General features: G+C 37.2%; 1 protein-coding gene across 10 annotated transcripts in view; it reads right to left on the bottom strand.

Moving 5' to 3' along the window:
- REV1 (REV1 DNA directed polymerase) overlaps window positions 1-19,928 on the bottom strand; it is a 65,501-nt gene that overhangs the window by 6,408 nt on the left and 39,165 nt on the right. For 5 of the 10 annotated variants that reach the window (XM_057422401.1, XM_057422405.1, XM_057422403.1 and 2 more), the window contains 10 exons: window positions 19,660-19,792; window positions 18,585-18,713; window positions 17,778-17,932; window positions 15,374-15,493; window positions 10,566-10,786; window positions 9,387-9,559; window positions 5,904-6,006; window positions 5,118-5,274; window positions 4,551-4,753; window positions 1,820-2,053 (listed from right to left, as the gene is read on the bottom strand). In XM_057422401.1, the coding sequence (XP_057278384.1) occupies window positions 1,820-2,053; window positions 4,551-4,753; window positions 5,118-5,274; window positions 5,904-6,006; window positions 9,387-9,559; window positions 10,566-10,786; window positions 15,374-15,493; window positions 17,778-17,932; window positions 18,585-18,713; window positions 19,660-19,792 (1,628 nt within the window). The remainder of the gene's footprint in view (window positions 1-1,819; window positions 2,054-4,550; window positions 4,754-5,117; window positions 5,275-5,903; window positions 6,007-9,386; window positions 9,560-10,565; window positions 10,787-15,373; window positions 15,494-17,777; window positions 17,933-18,584; window positions 18,714-19,659; window positions 19,793-19,928) is intronic. The other 5 variants (XM_057422404.1, XM_057422406.1, XM_057422407.1 and 2 more) reach the window with 1 other exon arrangement.

Here is a 19,928-nt window from a genome sequence, read left to right as displayed (position 1 = left end):
TGCAGTGTTTCTATACCTGAAACCTATTACTGCTTAGTTGACTGCATCATTTGAAAGAAAGTAATCTCAAATGTTTGTGTGCACTCATACAATATACGCTCCCACAAAGACTTTAACAACAAAAAACCCCTGTCAAACTATATTCACACCAAGATGACAGTTTGGAATTAAGTTCATGTTTGATTTTATCACTGAAAAAAATCCTCCTGTATTAATTAACTGGTTTTAGCATTTTTTTCCCCTGCCAAATATAAGGAAGCTATTCAACAACATTACCCTAGGTATTAAACTTTGACCTAACTCATAAAAATTAAAACTGTAAATCTTAAAGCTCTCTTTTTGCCAATAAAGCTGAATGGATTTCAAGAGGAAAATCTGGAGTACAAGCATAAGGCATTCTAAAATAGTATGGATATCCCTGGCAAATAAATAGGAATTATTCTTGAACTGCATCATCGAACAGAAAGGCTGCTCCGCTAAGCATCAGGAGATAAGAGACAAGAAAACCAGTGCATGAGTATGTAGATTAAGTATTTTTAAGACAATTTCAAGGAGTAATACTATAATAAAAACACAACCATCAATTCTCAACTACCTAATGGATAGATAAAGCAGAAACGCTAACAAAATACAATTTTTACAGAAAGCCTTGTGCAGTTGAAATTCACCCTGAAAAGGAGTGCTGAGTGGTAAAACAACTGTGGAACATAATTTAACACACAAGTCCAAGATAAACTTGCCTGTGAATGAACACAACTACATGTTTTAAACAGAGGTACGGAGAGTTCATACATTATTTGCACATCATCTCCACAGGGGAAACCCAACTTTGCAGTTCAGGAACAAAAAACTGACACAACTGGTTTCGAGCCAGAGAACTTGAATCAAGGAGAAGAAATTTTAGTACCAGAAATAACAATTGTGCATTAACTACTGTTCACTGGGTCAGGAATTTCTAATTTTCTCTGGATTCTGTGTTACCTAAGCAGCATTATGCCTTAGAAACTGCAACAAATATCTCTAAATCTGATTACGTGGTATCAGTTTGTTTCAGAACAATGGAGAAATAGCACAGTAAACAGAAAACAGAGAAATCAAAATACTGCTCTATTTTAAATGATGCACACACAAGGTATTGTATCGCTGAGTAACCCAATCTTTGATCTTTAAATTCATTTTTACCCTACATTTGTTCAGCACTATCTTGGATTGAAGGGTAGAATACCATTAGAAGCATCATTACTGCTATGTGCTTCTGCTTCAGGCCCCTATTTTGAGAAACAACTTCACACCTTCCTCATCCTGGACATGCTGTATACAAGCACATTAAAAAATTCTAGAGATATGCACAATCTTTAGCCAAGCCTGCCTTTCTCCCAGGAATGTGTTACAAACAATCACATCCACAGAAGCTAGCTTTGCATCATCAAAACATCCACTTAAACAGAGTGAGTCTCCTGTGACTAGCTAAGCAGATTTTAGGACTCCTTCAGACTTACAGTGCAGTGTAACTCAGCTGCAATGCAGAAAAAAGACTGTTTACACACTGGATTGCAAAGCAAAGTGTAAATGAGGTTTTACATCAGGCAACAGCAAAAACACAGGCATACTGATGACTATAAAACTTTAAATAGATACTATTATACTATGTCTGTGACGCATCAAGTAATATTTGAAAGCAGACTTTTTAAAGGTATTAAAGGAGCATAAATCATTTTGGCAAGTCACAGATTCTAGTTAATGCTGTCTCAAGAAAAAGCTGTTAACTATCCCTGTAGGTGGAAACTTGATGTTAATTGATACAATGCAAACATCCTACCTGTGAGAAAGCTGGCAAAGCTATTACATTAACTCCCATATTGGTATTTGGTTCTTGGAGCTGTGGAATTTGTAAAAGCACTGTTCCAACTGGTTGTGACAGAAGTGCTGTGTTACATCCATTTATTGGCTCTTTTCTGTTGTCTCTGTAACTCTCTCCTTGCTGAATGGTGTATATTTGCTCTACTTGTTCTCTGAGATCAGGCGGCAGGGCTTCTAGCACGGACTTATCTAGCTACAAATATATAAAAGCTTTTAGATTTTTCTGAGGAATATGTAACAGGGTTAATTTTAGTAAAAAAATAATTCTACGGTTGCTGAATTTTAGAAAAATATTAATCATTTTAATCCATGTATGCAAACATACTTAGTAACCTGACAGTTACACTCTGCAGCAGCAAGATATAAAAATAAGGTTTAAGACTAAAAAGTAGTTCAGTAAATATGAATGCTCAGTTGTATCTTTCCACAGTGCTGAGTGGTCTCATCACAAATCGCAATCACAAATATGTGAGGTTTCCTCAACAACTACCTTGTGACAATGAAACCCAAATTCTGAGTTCAAATTACACAGGCAATGTGTTGTTATGAATACTAAATTGATGTCTGATATAAAGCAATAAAGCAATTTATTTATATTTTTTTTTTACAGAGTTCTAGGATACATGTTACTAATTTAATGCTATTCTGTATGTTTGCATACTGTCAGGCTCTTGTCATAGATTTTGATAATGAAATAAGCCTTAGATTCAAATTTTTGCCTGCTGTAATTACTACTTATCATCAGTTATGGACTTGAAACAACTGAAACAACCCCCCAGTGCCTAAAAGTTGCTGTAAACAATGACAGCTGCACAAGTGACAGAATGAATATAACTGACAAGTAAATCTACAGCATCAGTTTTCTCACTTGAGTGAAACTATGTGGATAAATGCCAGTGTTTGCCTGTAAGTTCTCCTAAATAAGACTCCATGGCAGTTTCAGAAAACTTTATCTTTGACCTTTGAGAAGAAAATTTGGAGTTTATGACCAGATTCTGGATTTACAGAGAACTATAAATATCTGTGGAAAAGCTACTTGGCTTATAGTTTTGAGGGGTTTTCATGAAAGCTGCCTGTATTATTAATCTCTTCAGCTATTATTCTACATTCTGTTTGAGTTCTCTCATTTAAAATTTGCTACATAACTACTTCTATGACCATTTTCTGAAATGCTGGCTGTAAATGTATCTTCCTGTAGCATTCCTAGCACACACCACACAAACTACAGTATGAGACTAACTACCGTTCCTTCCCTATACTGAATTACATATTATATTCCATAATAATATGGTTATAAAGCAGAAAGATGAGCATATTGTGCCATAAGCCACCAAAGTTGCAGGAATTCTACTGCACAACTAGGGCATTTTTCATTTGTTCACACATATTCCTCCTACAGCAGAATCTGAGCATATGGAGGAGCTTCACATTATGCACTCAAGTTGCTTTTAGATCCTCAGACAGCTTAGGATCTACAACGTAGGTATTGCATTACCAAAAAAAAGTGTTCTGGCAAGACTGTAATTTGCTTCAAAAAATGTGCAAATATTTGGAAAAGCAGGTAACAGAACATAAACAAATGCTTTTACAGACTTAAATTACAGATTTTTACAGAAAAGCATGTAGATCTGCTTGTACCTAAAATACCTACAAAATTCAGCGCAGCATGTTCACAGCAGACACATGTAACAAATGTCTGATTGAGTAACATGGGATGGAAATAAGGAGGCTCTTCTTTGGTTACAAGAGGAAAAAAAAAAATCCCAACCAAGCCCCACAGGAACATTTTACTTAAATAGACATGTCCTCTTCTCATCTAAAAGGCAATATCCTGTACAAATGTTAAGTGTGCATCTGAGCGTTGATCTTATTTGGAGAACATGAGAAAAAACATAGGAAGATAAGTAACTAAATCTGTAACCCAAGTTTGACATCTGGAAGACAGATTTATAGTGTAATTTATAGACTGGTATAGAGTACATAACTTTAAGAATTCATGTAGAGAAGACTTACTGATTATCATTTATTGGCATCTGTGGCAAAGAATGTTGCTGCCATGAAGACAGAAAACATTAAAAAAATTCAGTCTTCATGAAAATGACACAAAGTACTTGAGCTAATTCTTCTTGAGCCACTCATCGGTGATTAAGCTAATCAGAAATAATTTTAAAGAGCTAACATAAGACAAAGGAATTTACAAATCTGCATCCTATCATTATCATAGAAACACTGAACATGAACTATTGCATGCGTCTAACTTGTCTAACAGAAGTTTTCCCAGTTTACTCTGCATTTTTTGTAATGAGGCTCTGGTAGTTGGTTGTGAAAGGTGGAACATAATGGTTTTTAGTATTTCAGCCCTGGCATCTTTTCCGTTCCTGCTCCACTGCAATCCTTTGGCAAGTGATGGAGAGGAAAAAAGATTCTGGAAAATTAAATTTCTTTCCTTTGCATAAATACAATCTTTTGTGGGTTAGCCTATAAATGACTGCTTTTAAAAAAATTGTTTTATTAAGGCAAGATAGTTTAGCATAAGTAACAGCTTATTGTGCACTGTACTCTACTAGAGCTCTTTTTAGTTAAAAAAATAAAAATAAAAATGCAGTGTAGCCTTTTTTTTGTTCTACCCAAGACAGACAATCCCAAGTTATTACAATGTATTGCAGATGCTTTATACCCTTGTATTTTACCTGGGAAGCAGATGGAACCTCAATACTCAAATTAAGCCTGGATTTTACGCTGATAGGAGAATGTACGCCATTCGATTTGACAGCAGACTCAGCATTGTTAACATTAGAATTGAGACCAGGTGGAAGATGACTACCACGAGATGGAAGGAAAGTGCAAGTTCTTGAATCAGAAGATATTTCAAGGTCCATAGCAGCCACAAATACTATACATATGAAAACAAATTACAGAATTATCATATAAGTTAAAAATACTCTGAAGATTCAAGATACAATAAAGTTAATTTCCAGTTTTATTTGCTAAAGTTAATACAATTTTTAGCATAATTATACCACTTTCCATTTCAAAGTATCCTTTGTTACTATTAACTTTTAAAAAGGTCAGAATAATCCTATGTAAACTTTTATTTGTAGCATTTTTATTTGTAGCAGCTAAACCTGCTAAGAGTTTATGTTAAATAAATAAATAATGTTAAACAACACTGCTATTGTACTAAGTACTCCAAAACGTAATCTATGTTGGAGCCCTTCAGAACTGATTGTTATCACACATGTACAAAGCTTACTGACCTTCCTTACGTTCTTCTTCTGAACACTTTTTTGGTTTCTGAACATGAAAAAGATCAATAACTGAATGTGATCCACCAGGTAAATGTCCAGATTGTACTGCTGAGTGAGCTGAAGTGGCTTTACTGATGGGAACCAACTGCTGTACTTGAATTCCAACCTAAATCCAAACCATAAATACATTCATTTTATAAAGTTTAAAAAAATAACATAAAATCTGTAATTCTTTCCTAATAAATTTGCCTTCTCTGAAATCGGCTGCCTGTTGTGGGTGGGGGAGAGAAATAAAATATGTTGAAATACACATAAACAGCCACTAAAACCATCCCAAACAAGTCCCAGGATTAACCACTACGATCCAAAACTAAGAACTCACAAAGATAATACCATCTTGACTTCTCTGAGATACAAGATTGCTGTCAACAGGATCATGAAGCAATGTGATTATTATGAGAGTTCTTAGACGCCAACAAATATAGCAATATTGACCAGGAAGTGATTAGTGTTAAATCTGGCTATCTGCACCAGAAAGGAATGGTTTTACTGAGGAGAATCTGTACTAAATCCATCACTTCAGTCTACAAATGAGAAAGATAATATTGTTTCACTTCTAGACTCAGTTCTTGCAAAATCCCAATGGATGAAATTAGCCTGATTGACACAGGCTTTGTATTATCTACACTTTTGCTTAAGTTTGGTTATTGTCTACCCTGGGAAACTGAAAATTTATGAAAAGACAACAAAAAAGGCTGATTAAGAGAATTAATTTCAGTTTTCCCATTAACTCACCCCTCTCATATCTGATATATTCAGTTTCATTGTGTGAAACATGTTTAGAGTTTCTTTTCCAATTACTTTTGCGCTGTCTGTTGCATGATCTAGGGTCACAGTCCTACAAAGAATAAAAAGTATGGTTAAAAAGGAAACTTTCACAAATCCTAAAGACTACAACAATTCTGTATTTATTCAAGAGAGGACTTCAAAGAAAGACAGATCGCAATTTCCCGGCATACTGAACTGAAACTGAACACTGTTTTTTTTTGTTGTTCCATGGTTTCTTTTTAAAGGTAATTAGAACTAAGTATGTCCTACAGAAAACAGATTACTTAAGAATTGAACATTCTCAGTGTGTGGTCCATGCACTGTCAAATACAGTATGTACTTACATACATGCTACCTACAAAATGCCAGACAAAAATGTTTCACTTCACAGTACTTGTAGAAATGCGCTCATGAACTATTCTTCACTAAAGCTTGGGTTCGTAAAAAGTTTGCTCAGCATTACTTCAGTTGTGAATTCTCAAAGGTCTAAAAGAAAGAGTTTCAGAAGGAACTTTGAGGAAGATGCACATATAGGCATCTGCATGTGGATTTCAAATAACAAAGAACTTGGATCAATGGCAAGTGACTTTAAACAACATTCCAAATACACATCTTACACTGCGGACAATTTTCTGCAACAGCTCTCACAAAATTACCTGTGGGTTTTACAAACTGCCACCTGAAAACTTAAGATGGTAGTAGTAGTGCTTAGTAGTTCTGGATTCTCTAATGGCCTAATATTTAAGATAGATAAGGACAGAATTTCTCATGGCTAATCAAATGTGAGTGGTGTGAAGTTGTCTCACTGAGGTAACTGATGCAGCTGTTAATTCTGATGGAGTGGGCTCTATGGACAAGAGGAAGTTCCATCTTGGTATTTTGACAGGATGCCATACTGACAACTTACTAAACACTTTAATGGTGTCTCCTTATATTTCTCTCATGGGAAAGCAGTCTGGGAATAGTTCCAAACTTAATAATTCCTTCCATAAAGAAGGAATAAAGCTCTGTCTCAACATACACTCAATCCTAAAAGTATGTTCCTAGACTGTTAAACCTTCAGCTCAAAGCACTGAGGATAGCCAGAAGACAAAAGCATAGGTTGATGGATTTTCTTCTTGATATACAAGCCTCAAAATATGTTTAGCTTCTGATAGCAAAACGTGAATTTTGTAGTTTTAGTTTTTAGCACAGCTAGATTGTATGTCACAAGCTCAAAAGTATGAGGCAGACCCTATGCCTGCAAATTCTACTGTTGATCTGTAACCCACTGAAAGAACACCCCTACCTCTTCAGTCACCAGCAACCCTGAGCAAATGACCCTTCAGTTCAGGAGGGACTCATCTGTTACAACAACATGAGGTGGATGGGAAAGTAGAAAAGACCTATCTTTGAAGATGCCAAATGCACCCTCACACAACAGCATCACCCCTTTATCTAAGGAACAATGGCTTTCATACAGAAGTGTCTGCCTGAAGAATAGAAGTCCATTTAGAAGGTTCTCAGACAACCTTGTATATTTAAACAGTATATAACTACCTCATGTCTAGGGACTGTAGTGATAGGACATGGGGTAATGGGCTAAAACTTAAACAGGGGAAGTTTAGATTGGATATAAGAAGTTCTTTACTGTAAGGGTGGTGAGGCACTGGGATGGGTTGCCCAGGGAAGTTGTGAATGCTCCATCCCTGGTGGTGTTTAAGGCCAGGTTGGACAGAGCCTTGGGTGACATGGTTTAGTGGGAGGTGTCCCTGCCCATGGCAGGGGGGTTGGAACTAGATGATCTTAAGGTCCTTTTCAACCCTTAACTATTCCATGATTCTATGGTTCTTATGCCTAGGTATCATTTTTGTGCTTTCAGCATGCAAGCATATAGATCTGAGATTAAAAGAAAAAAAAACAACACAACTTTAGTCAACACCATCCAGCTGAACAATAGGAAGCAAAGAAGAATTAGAAATAAAGAAAGGGGAAGAGTAACAACACTTCTTGTGGAAGCTGAAGGTCCTACTCCTTTGACAATGACCTGTCAACTGACTACCGAAACAGAGTAACAGGGTTATCCGATTTCACCAGGGATGGGCATCCACCACAGGTAGCATCTCAGTGAGATCAAGAATGCTGCAGCATGACCAAACTGAAAGGGACTTTACTATGTTGATAATGATCCACAAGAAAATAAAGGTACTTCTGATGAGGAACTTATGACTGTATGAAAAAACTTAACTGCAAAGGTCAAGAGACATGAACCTTCTTATGGCCACCTCAAGAAGAGCGGCCTTCTTGAACAGCTGAAACATGGGGCACAGGCTCTGACCCTGAGAATCTGAGATTCACGTTTCTTTAGCTCCACTTTAGACAAGGACCTCAGTGACAATGTTTAGTGATGGACTTGGCAGTCCTAGGGTAACTTGATGGGCTTGATGATCTTAAAGGTCTTTTCTGACCCAGCTGATTCTATAATTCTTTGGATCTTTGCTGTCTTTTCTAGGACCAGAAAAATTCTCTGCAGACTTCTTGGTGCAACAACATGAAAGATTCGACACAAACAAACTTGTCTGTACTGAGATGGGCAACTGCAGTCCAAGGTGTCTTGATGCCAGCTCCAATCTTCAGAATCAAAAGTGGTCTCTCAGTCTTTTGCAAATACTGCCCTACTCCCCACACATTCTCAACTTGGAGAACAGTACTGATCAGACATCCTTCTTGCCAAGCACAAGTATTTTCTTTGAGAACTGACTCCAACTGTCAGGATCAAAAGTCTGTATCAGTATTTCATGAGACTATTATAAAATTAAAAGCAACCTTAAACTATATTACTGAAGTCAAAAAGGAAGAATACCTCCCTGCCAAGAGAAATGGGTAGTCACGGTAATTAATTGTGAATATATCACTAAATCACTTTAATTTTTAAATAGCATCCACAGACACGCAAGACTACATCCTCTCAAGAAAGCAATTTCAAACCACAAAGAATGCACTTGTAGAGTCAGATTCCTTCTTTCCTGTTTCTGCTTCCTCTGAAACCCACAAATTGTTTCTTCTATGCCCACAAACTTTTCAACATCTACATATATATCAAACATATATTTTCTTTTTCCCCCATTTTAATCTTTGAATAAACTCAAAGGCAAAAGATGACTTAAAATTGTTCTCTTTATGACAGACACCTTAGTCTCTTCTTCCACCTCCCAATATGCCATGTTTATCACTGGGGGATTTACATTCCGTGCTAATGCCCGAAAGACCACATATGTACAACCCTAACACAGAGGACTTCTGATAATACTATTCTACTTCGGATTTTGGTGCAAGGTTTGACATGTACACAAAAAGGTACCAAGCACTTTAAAATTTCTGTCCTGTCTTCCTGTAGGTTTTGGTGCCCAACATCCTGTAGAAGTGTTCTAATGCCTACTACCAACCATTCTTTTTTCCAGACATAGTTACCTGGCGATATTATCACAGATCCCATGACCTCCGTATTTTGCAGGCTCCACTGGTGCCCCAGCCTTTCTGACCATAATTTTAAGGGTCAATCGTTTACCCTTCATGCCAGCAGCTTCAAGCCTACGCTGGATTTCTTCTGAGAGGCTCAGAAGGAATGCTTCTGCTTCCTTAGGCTGAAGGGGAAAAACAACATGTTTAGATAATTATTATTTTTCAAATATTGAAGGTAAATCATTAAGGCTTAATGCAATCCAGATTGTGTAAACTGAAAAGAGCAAGCTGACTCACAGGCAATTGTCTTATTTAACATCAAGTGTTTTATTAATATTGTCGGTCGCTGAAGTTAGGTGAGATGGTACATTCCTATCCTACTGTTGAAGTAAGTAGGAAATAATAAGTCCTTTTGGAAATAAGCCTTAAAACCCCAAATGTATTTAGAAACCCCCAACATGGAATTGAAAGTCTAACTTTAAGCACACACCTAGAGGATGAAGGGCATAGGGCTTATAAGGAAAATACTTTGACCATGAGGAAAGTCCAGCAGTGGAAGATGTTATTTAGAGAAGTTTTGCAGTCTTCATTCTTGAAGGTTTTCCACACCAGACTGGATAAAGCCCTGAGCAACTGGTCTGATCTCAAAGCTTCCCCTGCATAAAGCAAAAGGCTGGACTACACAACACCATGAGATCTCTCTCTTTTTTTTTCCTGTAATTTCTATAAATGCTTCAGTTCTCAAAAAAGAGCTGAGTTATTTTTTAATACAATTTTCTCAACAACAAACCTTTCCCCCCACCCCCCAATATTTGTAAAAAGTCCAATGAGAATGTTGTACTGGTGCTGGTTTCAGGCACTGGAATTTTGAATAATCAGCATTTAAATGAAAGAGAATGCTAGGTGCTGACAAACCTACTGCAGTTCTCTCTTTCTGTACCAGACTTGTATAACGAATGCAGAATAGCCAGCTAATTTTGTGCAAGCTTCTTTTCAGTCCAATACTTTTGTAGTCTCTCCTCCCATTTTATCGTTTGGTCTCCTATTTCTTCATTTTCCTCATTCCTATTTGGTGGCTAAGATGGTGCTCTAACAGATCAAAGTGTAAGTGAAAATAATCAGAATATGAGAAGATTCTTCTAAAGCTGAAAGAAGTCACTGCAGAAAAGAAAGCAAGTTTGAATTTACCTGTGTAAACCTTATTCCATAGTTGATTTCTGCTGAAACAGATTTTCTTTCTTTTTCTGTACGAACAGGTCGATCATCCAAACCACGACAAAATCTGTAGAGCATTTGTCCTGTTTTTGGACCAAACTCTTTTTGCAGTTTTGACATTGAAGCATACTGCAGATCTCCACAGGTTTTAATTCCCAAAGAAGCCAGCTTAGATTCCATCGCCCTGCCAACTCCTAACAACAAAGCAATTACTTCTGTTAACTCTATACAATTCCGAGCCAGTCAGGTTTTGAACAAATAAAATCTGCCTTTTTAAACCTACACTAGGTTATGCCAAATAAATAAATATATACTATAAAAAATAAGTTTCACTCAACATGGTCCAAATGGAAACTTTTGGTGTCTTCACCTGTATTTTTTATATATCTAGTTTAAGATGTCATATTGCAGTGTGTTTCTTTATTTCTGGGTAAAATGTTGAATGACTCTTGCTTGCAAATCTTCTTGACAATGTACTGGTTATTACAGAACATATAGCTCTGGACACTACAACACTCAGTCCAAGAAGAGTATCCAATATGTAATATGTTTTGCTACCATATACAAGTGATTTAATCTGGAAGAAAATCAACAAATATTTTGAATACTGTTCCACTGCTTCCAAGGTAGAAAAATATTTCAGGTAGAAGTGATAGCATACCCGTGTCACTTGTGCTTTGATTTACTAAGCACTGGAAACTGTAGGTATCCACGGCAACAGCACATATGTAAGTGCGATAAACTTAAGTACATGTCTGGGTTTTGGAGAGGTGGCCTGTTACTTCTGAAAAATATTAGTCCTATGAGTTTACACTACCAAAGTCTCTGAAAGTTAGAAATCACAGGTAATCAGCTTCTATCTTACAGAATCTCTTTGTCTTAGTGGCATTATTGACACAAACACTAAAATGTTTTTACTGTGAATATGCAAGTGAATTCCAAAAACTTCAAAATACTCAAGTCAAACCAAAGTATTATATGAGTCATTTTCTGAGGGAAAAATGTCTTCTGTAAGTTATGTCAAAGAGAAATGATGCTGTGCTTGTGAATTGTGATCAGCTAAGGAAGGGGATACATAGAATTTTCGGTAAACCTGCACCTGTCTATGTATGCTATTCCTGCCACTTTTCCATTTCAGCGTCTATTGTCTATCTTTTAATTTCCTGCCTCCTTTTTTTTTCCCCCTTAAAAAAATTAATGCAGTCCAGAAAGCCAACTGTATCCAGGGCTGCATCAAAAGGAGCGTGACCAGCAGGTCGAAGGAGGTGACCCTGCCCCTCTACTCTGCTCTCGTGAGACCCCACCTGGAGTACTGTGTGGAGTTCTGGTGTGCTCAACATAAAAAGGGTTAAAACTTAAACAGGGGAAGTTTAGATTGGATATAAGGAGGAAATTCTTTCCTGTTAGGGTGGTGAGGCACTGTAATGGGTTGCCCAGGGAGGTTGTGAATGCTCCATCCCTGGCAGTGTTCAAGGCCAGGTTGGACGAGGCCTTGGCTGATATGATTTAGCGTAAGGTGTCCCTGCCCATGGCAGGGGGGTTGGAACTAGATGATCTTAAGGTCCTTTCCAACCCTAACGATTCTATGATTAAAATAGTATTTAAAACATTGAAAACTAAATATGTATGTACATATGCAGGCTGAGCTCAGCCAATCACTAACATACAAAGCATAAATGAGAGCTTACTCAGCACTTTTTGTACTGTGTCTGTGCCACATTATACTACTAAAGTACTAAATAACAGTTCAATACAGAATTAGAGCCAGGAAACACTTTAGCTTACAGCTCTTTTAAATATTTTCATTGAACAATAAAAAAATATAATGAAGCCTGCTTTCATACAGATGCATTCCATACATCCTGAATGTCTACCATTCTCCCAAAACAGTAGTTCCAGTTCCCTGCCACTTATCTGTGAACCCTGCTATGCCTCAGAGAACCTCACTAAAACATGGGGGCCAGAAACGCTTCTTTCCTTCCCTTCAGCTTTCTCCTTGGTCTTCTTTATGTCCACAGGCATCCCACTCAATCAACCCAGTTTTCCCTCACTGAAATATCCTTCTGTCTCCTGATGAAATCCATCCACAGGTCCTGAAGGAGCTGGCAAATGAAGTTGCGAAGCCACTGGCCATCATATCTGAAAAATCATGGCAGTCAGGTGATGTTCCCAATGACTGGAAAAAAGGGTAATATAACCCCCATTTCCAAGAAGGGGAAAATGGATGACCCGGGGAGTTACAGACCAGTCAGTCTCACCTCTGTGCCTGGCAAAATCTTGGAGCAGATTCTCCTGAATGGCATGCTAAGGCACATGAAAATCAACAAGGTGCTTGGTGACAGCCAGCATGGCTTCACTAAGGGGAAATCCTGCCTGACCAATTTGGTGGCCTTCTATGATGGGACTACAGAACTGATGGACAGGGGTAGAGCAGTTGATGTCATCTACCTGGACCTGTGTAAAGCGTTCGACACTGTCCCACACAACATCCTTGTCTCTAAATTGGAGAGACATCAATTTGATGGATGGACCACTCGGGGGATAAAGAACTGGCTGGATGGCTGCATGCAGAGAGTTCTCGTCAATGGCTCAGTGTCTGGCTGGAGACCAGTAATGCGTGGTGTCCCTCAGGGATCGGTGTTGGGACCGGTCTTGTTTAACACCTTCATTGCTGACATGGACAGTGGGATTGAGTGCGCCCTCAGCAAGTTTGCCGATGACATCAAGCTGTGTGGTTCGGTTGATACCCTGAAGGGAAGGAATGCCATCCAGAGGGACCTCGACACGCTTGTGAGGTGGGCTGATGGCAACCTCATGAAGTTTAACCATGCCAAGTGCAAGGTCCTATACCTGGGTCAGAGCAATCCCAGGCACAGCTACAGGTTGGGCAGAGAAGAGATTCAGAGCAGCCCTGAGGAGAAGGACTTGGGGGTGTTGGTTGATGAGAAAATGAACATGAGCCAGCTTCAGTGTGCGCTCGCAGCTCAGAAAGCCAACTGTATCCTAGGCTGCATCAAAAGGAGCGTGACCAGCAGGTCAAAGGAGGTGATCCTGCCCCTCTACTCTGCTCTCGTGAGACCCCACCTGGAGTACTGTGTGGAGTTCTGGTGTCCTCAACATAAAAAGGACATGGAACTGTTGGAACAAGTCCAGAGGAGGGCCACAAGGATGATCAGGGAACTGGAGCACCTCCCGTATGAAGACAGGCTGAGAAAGTTGGGGCTGTTCAGCCTGGAGAAGAGAAGGCTGCATGGAGACCTCATAGCAGCCTTCCAGTATCTGAAGGGGACTATAGGGATGCTGGGGATGGACTATTCATTAGGGACTGTAGTGACAGGACAAGGGGTAATGGGTTAAAACTTAAACAGGAGAAGTTTAGATTGGATATAAAGAAGAAGTTCTTTACTGTAAGGGTGGTGAGGCACTGGAATAGGTTGCCCAGGGAGGTTGTGAATGCTCCATCCCTAGCGGTGTTCAAGGCCAGGCTGGACAGAGCCTTGGGTGACATGGTTTAGTGGGAGGTGTCCCTGCCCATGGCAGGTGGGTTGGAACTAGATGATCTTAAGGTCCTTTCCAACCCTAACTATTCTATGATTCTGTGATTCCTATCTGACCAAGGAACACAGAACAGAAAACATGTACTCTGGTTATGCACATGACTGGGAACTACCCACAAAACATACAACACTTGAATTTTGCCTGCCCATCCCTCAAAGGATTGTACTCATTTGGATTGCTTTCCTCTGTCAAGCTGTCATTTTTAACAACACTTGCGGAAACACAATGTCAGTAGGACTTCTTAGTAAAATTTGGCTGAAACTGCAGTTAATAAAATTAGTAGTACTGTCATACTTGCTAAATTATAAATCATGATCGTTGTCACAATCATTTCTTCAAAAACCTAGGCAAAAAAGTTGGAATTTGACAAACTTGCTGCGGTTCTTTAAAAGAATCAACACATTCTTTCACAGTTTGCAGTATATCATGGACTAAAAGATCCTCACACAAAACAATAATTACCTGTGTAACAAATGCCCAATGGGTATTTTAAGTCTACCAAAACCAAAACCTGTCTACAGCTGCATGAAAAGCGTAACACTGGTAATACTACCACAGCTGCCTTACTTCACACCTTCCTCTCTGTTTATCAGCCATTCTAACACAGCTCATGTTGCAAGCAGAAGCACTTCTCTAGTTCTGTAACATTCTTCCTCTTCCAAATTTTCTTATTTTTTCTTCTCATTCTCTTCAAAATCAGTTTCTTAGACACAGCAGAGAATAAATAAACTCCTCTCTGTGCTTTTTCCCTCTTCATACACCGTTTCATTATGGCATCTCTGCTATTTTTTCCAACTCGTGAGTTCATATACTCCTTTTTAGAAAGAATACCCTCTTGGGCTAGTTCTCATTTCTAAGCAAACTGTCTCTCAGAGTCATAAGTACCTGATGTTACCCATTCGATTACATTCATTATGATACAGCAAGCTCGCGCTCACTTGAAATTACTCATCTCAATTTTTCTAAAGATTATAAGGCTGCATAACATTCTCTTCTGTAGATCATGTTGTGTGAATCCATAAAATTCTTTACTAAAAGAGATGCTTCTCAAAGACACAAAAAGGACACATTCTTTCCAGAAAGTAGAGAATTTTTAAGAAGTCAGTATACCTTTTTGTCTCTCAATCGTAACCATGGAATAGCATCTAATCTCAGAACACAGATTTGTAACTGAAACTATTTTAATTTCAAGAGCCAAAGTGTCCTCTAAAAGAAAGGAGTACCTGGAAGACTGGTAACAAGTTGCCCTCTGATAAAATCATCCACTTCTTCAGGTTTTAAGTGATACTGTCCATCTGGCTTTGCTTTACGAGTTGCCATTCTGGCCAGCAGAATATTAGAACCTGTAAAAACAATAAATTAAAGTATGTCTGTGGTAACTTCTGTCCTCTCAAGTAGAATGCCACAGTTCTGTAATCAAGGAAAATATGCAGAAAGTGAGTCAAATTCCTTATCTTCGGCAAAGAATTTAATGAAATATATTCATGAGCTGCTAGCAACATTTGTTATTACAGCAAGTTAAAACCAACTAAACAAAAAAATCCACCAAAAAATCCCAAAACAACCAATAAGTAAGTACTGGACGCTTCACTAAGAACACTGAATTTATTTGTCTTGGGTATGTTCTACACACGTAGAGGTACAGATAAAGAGTTAAGTGCAAATGGCTAAAAAATATAGAAGGGTAATATTTTAACACTGCAGAACAGACCACTGTGGTCAATGTAAGTAACAGGTGACAATTCTATCCACTATATTATATGTGAAATTCTGGAATTTAGCTAATATTTGGGCCTGAGTATTCACTAAAAAATTTCCAATGACTTTGGTAAAGTATTATATGCACTCTTAAAAGTGTGGTGGGAACCTAGTCAGCATTTTTTATTTCCCTATTCATATGCTTATTCATGCTCAGCCAATAAGATCTCTGGAATGGTACCCAAACACGTTCATTATTGCCACTCAAACATCCCATCCAATGATAGAGCAAACTAATAAAAGGAGATTCACAACTCACAGCACTGTGTGTTACTATTCCTCTTCTCCTCTCACCTATGCTCACATTCTTTCTGTCTGTTCTAAAATTTTAGTTAATAAGAGCAGTAACAGAGTTTTACATGCACTGTTTCTCCTGAGGGATTAAACTGATGAAACAATTAATGACAGATTCTTCATTCAATTTCCTATTTAACTGTGAGAATGTGTTTTGTCTATAGAGTACTGAAGATTTCTGACCCTCTTATCTATCAAGTGTATCAATATAGCCTCTCCTATCACGCAATCTCAGTGATTTACCTTCTGCAATGTATTATTGCAACAACACAATTACTTTATTGCCACATACTTTATTAAGTATGAAAAAATTAATACCTCACTTAACAAATGTGTGTTTAATCTTTTACCAGCATTGTTTAAATCGGTTTAGTTTAGCCCCTAAAATCTAAAGGGTAAAAATGTTACATTTATTCAACTGGCATAAGCGTATCTTTCTTCAATTTATCTCTGATCAGCCAACAGTGTTGAGAGGAGATCTCAACAGTGTAACAGTATCTATTAAAATTTACATCTTATTATACTGATACAACTTTCACAGTGGGCAACATACAAATCACACAAAATGTATGCTTCAGGCAGAACCTGTTTTTGAAATAAGGTCTCTACATTCATGTAATAATAAAACTACAATTGTTTGCCTCTGACTTATTTACTAAAAATTAATTACAAATGAAGAGACAAAGTCCTTGTCATATACCTACCATATGAACTTCTAGAATGGATACCAAAATTATTTTCCAATATCTCACAAATACTGATTATTAGGAAAAAAAAAAAAGTAAAAAATGTCTCTTTCAATTGGTAAGAGAACTATGATAACAGATTACAAAATAATGCTTTAAAAATTGATTTTGCTCTTTCTGTAGAAATAAGCACATGAAAGAGATCACAAATGTGCTTCAAGTCAAAACAAAATACAAACAGGGAATTACAGTCTCTCTACTATGATATAAGAAATAAAGAATTCTGCCTACAGTACTGACCTTGTCTCACAAGTGGATTTTATACACATATACACTCAGCATATTTTTTACAGATATTCAACTCTAGTATTAATTGGGGCCAAAAAGCAAAGGAGAAAGGAAGGGGCCAGGTGAAAAGAAATCAAGGAAGTCTTTTCAGATGTGTGATTTTGTATACAATGCCTACTACAAATCACACAAACCGTTGCTTTCAGTATCTTCTAATAATTATGCTAAATCATGCCATGGTTAAGCTCTTACTGCTATCTTTGATAAGGAACAGACTGTGCTCATTTTATAAATTCTATAAATGTTTTCCCATTTATTGAAAAAATAGAGTAGCCTTTCATAAAAATGAATGTAAGAATATCATACTGATGTCATTTTAGCATACTGTTCAAATAACAAAGATGTACAATTTTGTAATTTTTTTGCTTAAAACTTTCTACTTATGAAGATTTTTCTCGCATTTTTATTTACACTAATTTAATGCAATGGCAATAGATTCCCTATCACGCAAACACTTAAGAGTTTTAGCAATCTTGCATATCTTTGATAGACCTAATAATAGCAGGTACTGCTTGTAAACAAAATGAAATAAGGTACTTGCCCATCCCAACAGAAGCAGTGCATTTAGTTTGGGCTTTGATTTCGGTGCGGATAGCATTTGCAAGTTCATCAGGAGTCAATCTGGTCTCTGAAAGGATTTCAGTGATATCTACTAGTGCTTCATCACAACTGACTGCTTCGATGTTATGAGTATAGCTATCAACACAAAGTAAAGGAGGTGAAACACCAGCAACAGCTCACCATCTGTTAAAACAAATATGTAGCAAATAAAGTCTTCCTTTTGTGGTGGTATTACCCTGCTTATTTTGTATCACACATCACATACTAAAAACGCTAAACCAACAAATTACAGTAACATTACTAATGTAGGACTAATTTCAACATGCATTATGATTTTAAGGGAACAGCTAGAGAATGAGTTGAATACTTATTTTTCATATACAGTAACAAATTTCCAATTTTGTTTAAGTGCATTTTAAACCAGAAAGTAGTTTCCAATAGATGTTACTCCAGTAACCCATTCTTAAGTTACTCAAAAAACCTTACTGGAAGAATCTCACTACTAAGCAGGGATCTGCTTCGCATAGTGTAATCAGTAAAAAATTTAGCAATGAGTCTTTTGGAACTCAGATGTCAGGATGTGAATTCAAGGCAAAAGAATGCAGAAGAAAGACAGTGCTCAAAATAACAAAAATACTACAAAAGGAAGACCTCAAATAGGAATGGCTTTGTTGAAGCTGAAGAGTAACATGGAGGTGAAAACACTAAATTGAATGGCATTCAGCAGTGGCAAATATGCTTGACAATCTTACCATGAAAGACCACGTAAACAAACAGCATGTGTTACCTTGCTAATATTTCATATACTGTCTGTGCAACTTCTTTGTATGCATCAAAATCGTATGAAACTGCTTGAAGATTTGGACACAACTTTTTTGCTTGGCCAAAAAACATTCCATTCTTTATGCCGACTTGTCTGAAAGAAAACCCCACAAAACCAAACCACCCGAAACCAAATTAATACATCACCAATTTTTCTACAAATTAACTACAGGGCATTTCCAAATGAAGTATTTGTCTTTTCCCACAAAAATGAATTATCAATAAAAAGGAATCTAGCAACTCAATAGGTAAGAAAAATAACTGCAAATACAGTATCCGAATTAGCTGTGTAATATTTAGGCATGCAGCATGGACACCCTGCCTTTGGGAACAAAGTCTCCAGAAAGTACCACTTGCTACCTTCTGCTTCAAATTAAAACCATGCATATACCTCAGTGACTAAAGTAACCAGATCTTATATTCCACTGTGCAAGCTAACAAAATTCTGCTCTTGTATTAAATACACTCTCATTTTTTGAGATATAAATATAAGCCTGACTATTCTAGCATGCTTGAGAAATGTTCCAATGAAGGAATAATTTCTGGGATATTATATCTATCATGGAAGAAAATTTTATTTCCAACACTGTGCTTATAACAAGTTATTTCATACTCTGAGCATTCATGGGGGGGGATGCTCAATATAATCAGTGCAAGAAATGGCTTTTAGCTTAGTAATCACACTTACTGTCTGATTTTAACTAAAAACTTCAGTAACAGTGCTCTTAATTCCATGAAAGAATGCAATTTTGACGCAAAAAAAAAAGTGAAGATAACCTGACGAAATCAACAATTAACATAGTGAATGGCACCAGTTTTTCTTTAACAGGCTTTGTTTCAAGTAATATGTAAGTTAGGTTAAGAGCTATGAAATACTTTAAAAAGCAGCAGCATCCACAAGAAACACCTTGTGTTAAATTCTAACAATATATGTAATTACAAATTTTAAAAACATAAAAATTCCTTTTTAGATAAATATGAAGAAACCATCTTAAAACCTGCTAATTTTTGACATTTTATGATACATGATTTTTACCTACCTGGCTTCATAACTACAAGAAGCTACTTCAGCCATGGACAGCACAGTGAGATTGAAGTCAGCTCCATTCACATGAGTGGAATCCAGATGCTCCCAGACTGGTGAGTCCAGCTTATCAGGTACTCTAATTTCTGCTTGGAAAATAATATTTTTATAAATATTATTTTTCTTAAGAGTTCAACAGAATGGATGTGAATAGAATAAGAATTATGCATTTTATTTTATACAATTTCTATACTGCTACCTCCTAAGAGGTTCTTAATACTATAT

This window comes from Pezoporus wallicus, unplaced genomic scaffold (genome assembly GCF_028554395.1).
Source record: "Pezoporus wallicus isolate ANWC-B61680 ecotype Strahan unplaced genomic scaffold, APGP_CSIRO_Pwel_v1 contig_5785, whole genome shotgun sequence".
Lineage (NCBI taxonomy): Eukaryota > Metazoa > Chordata > Aves > Psittaciformes > Psittacidae > Pezoporus > Pezoporus wallicus.
Note: the sequence above shows the minus strand (reverse complement) of the source record. Positions and strands in the feature narration are given on the sequence as shown.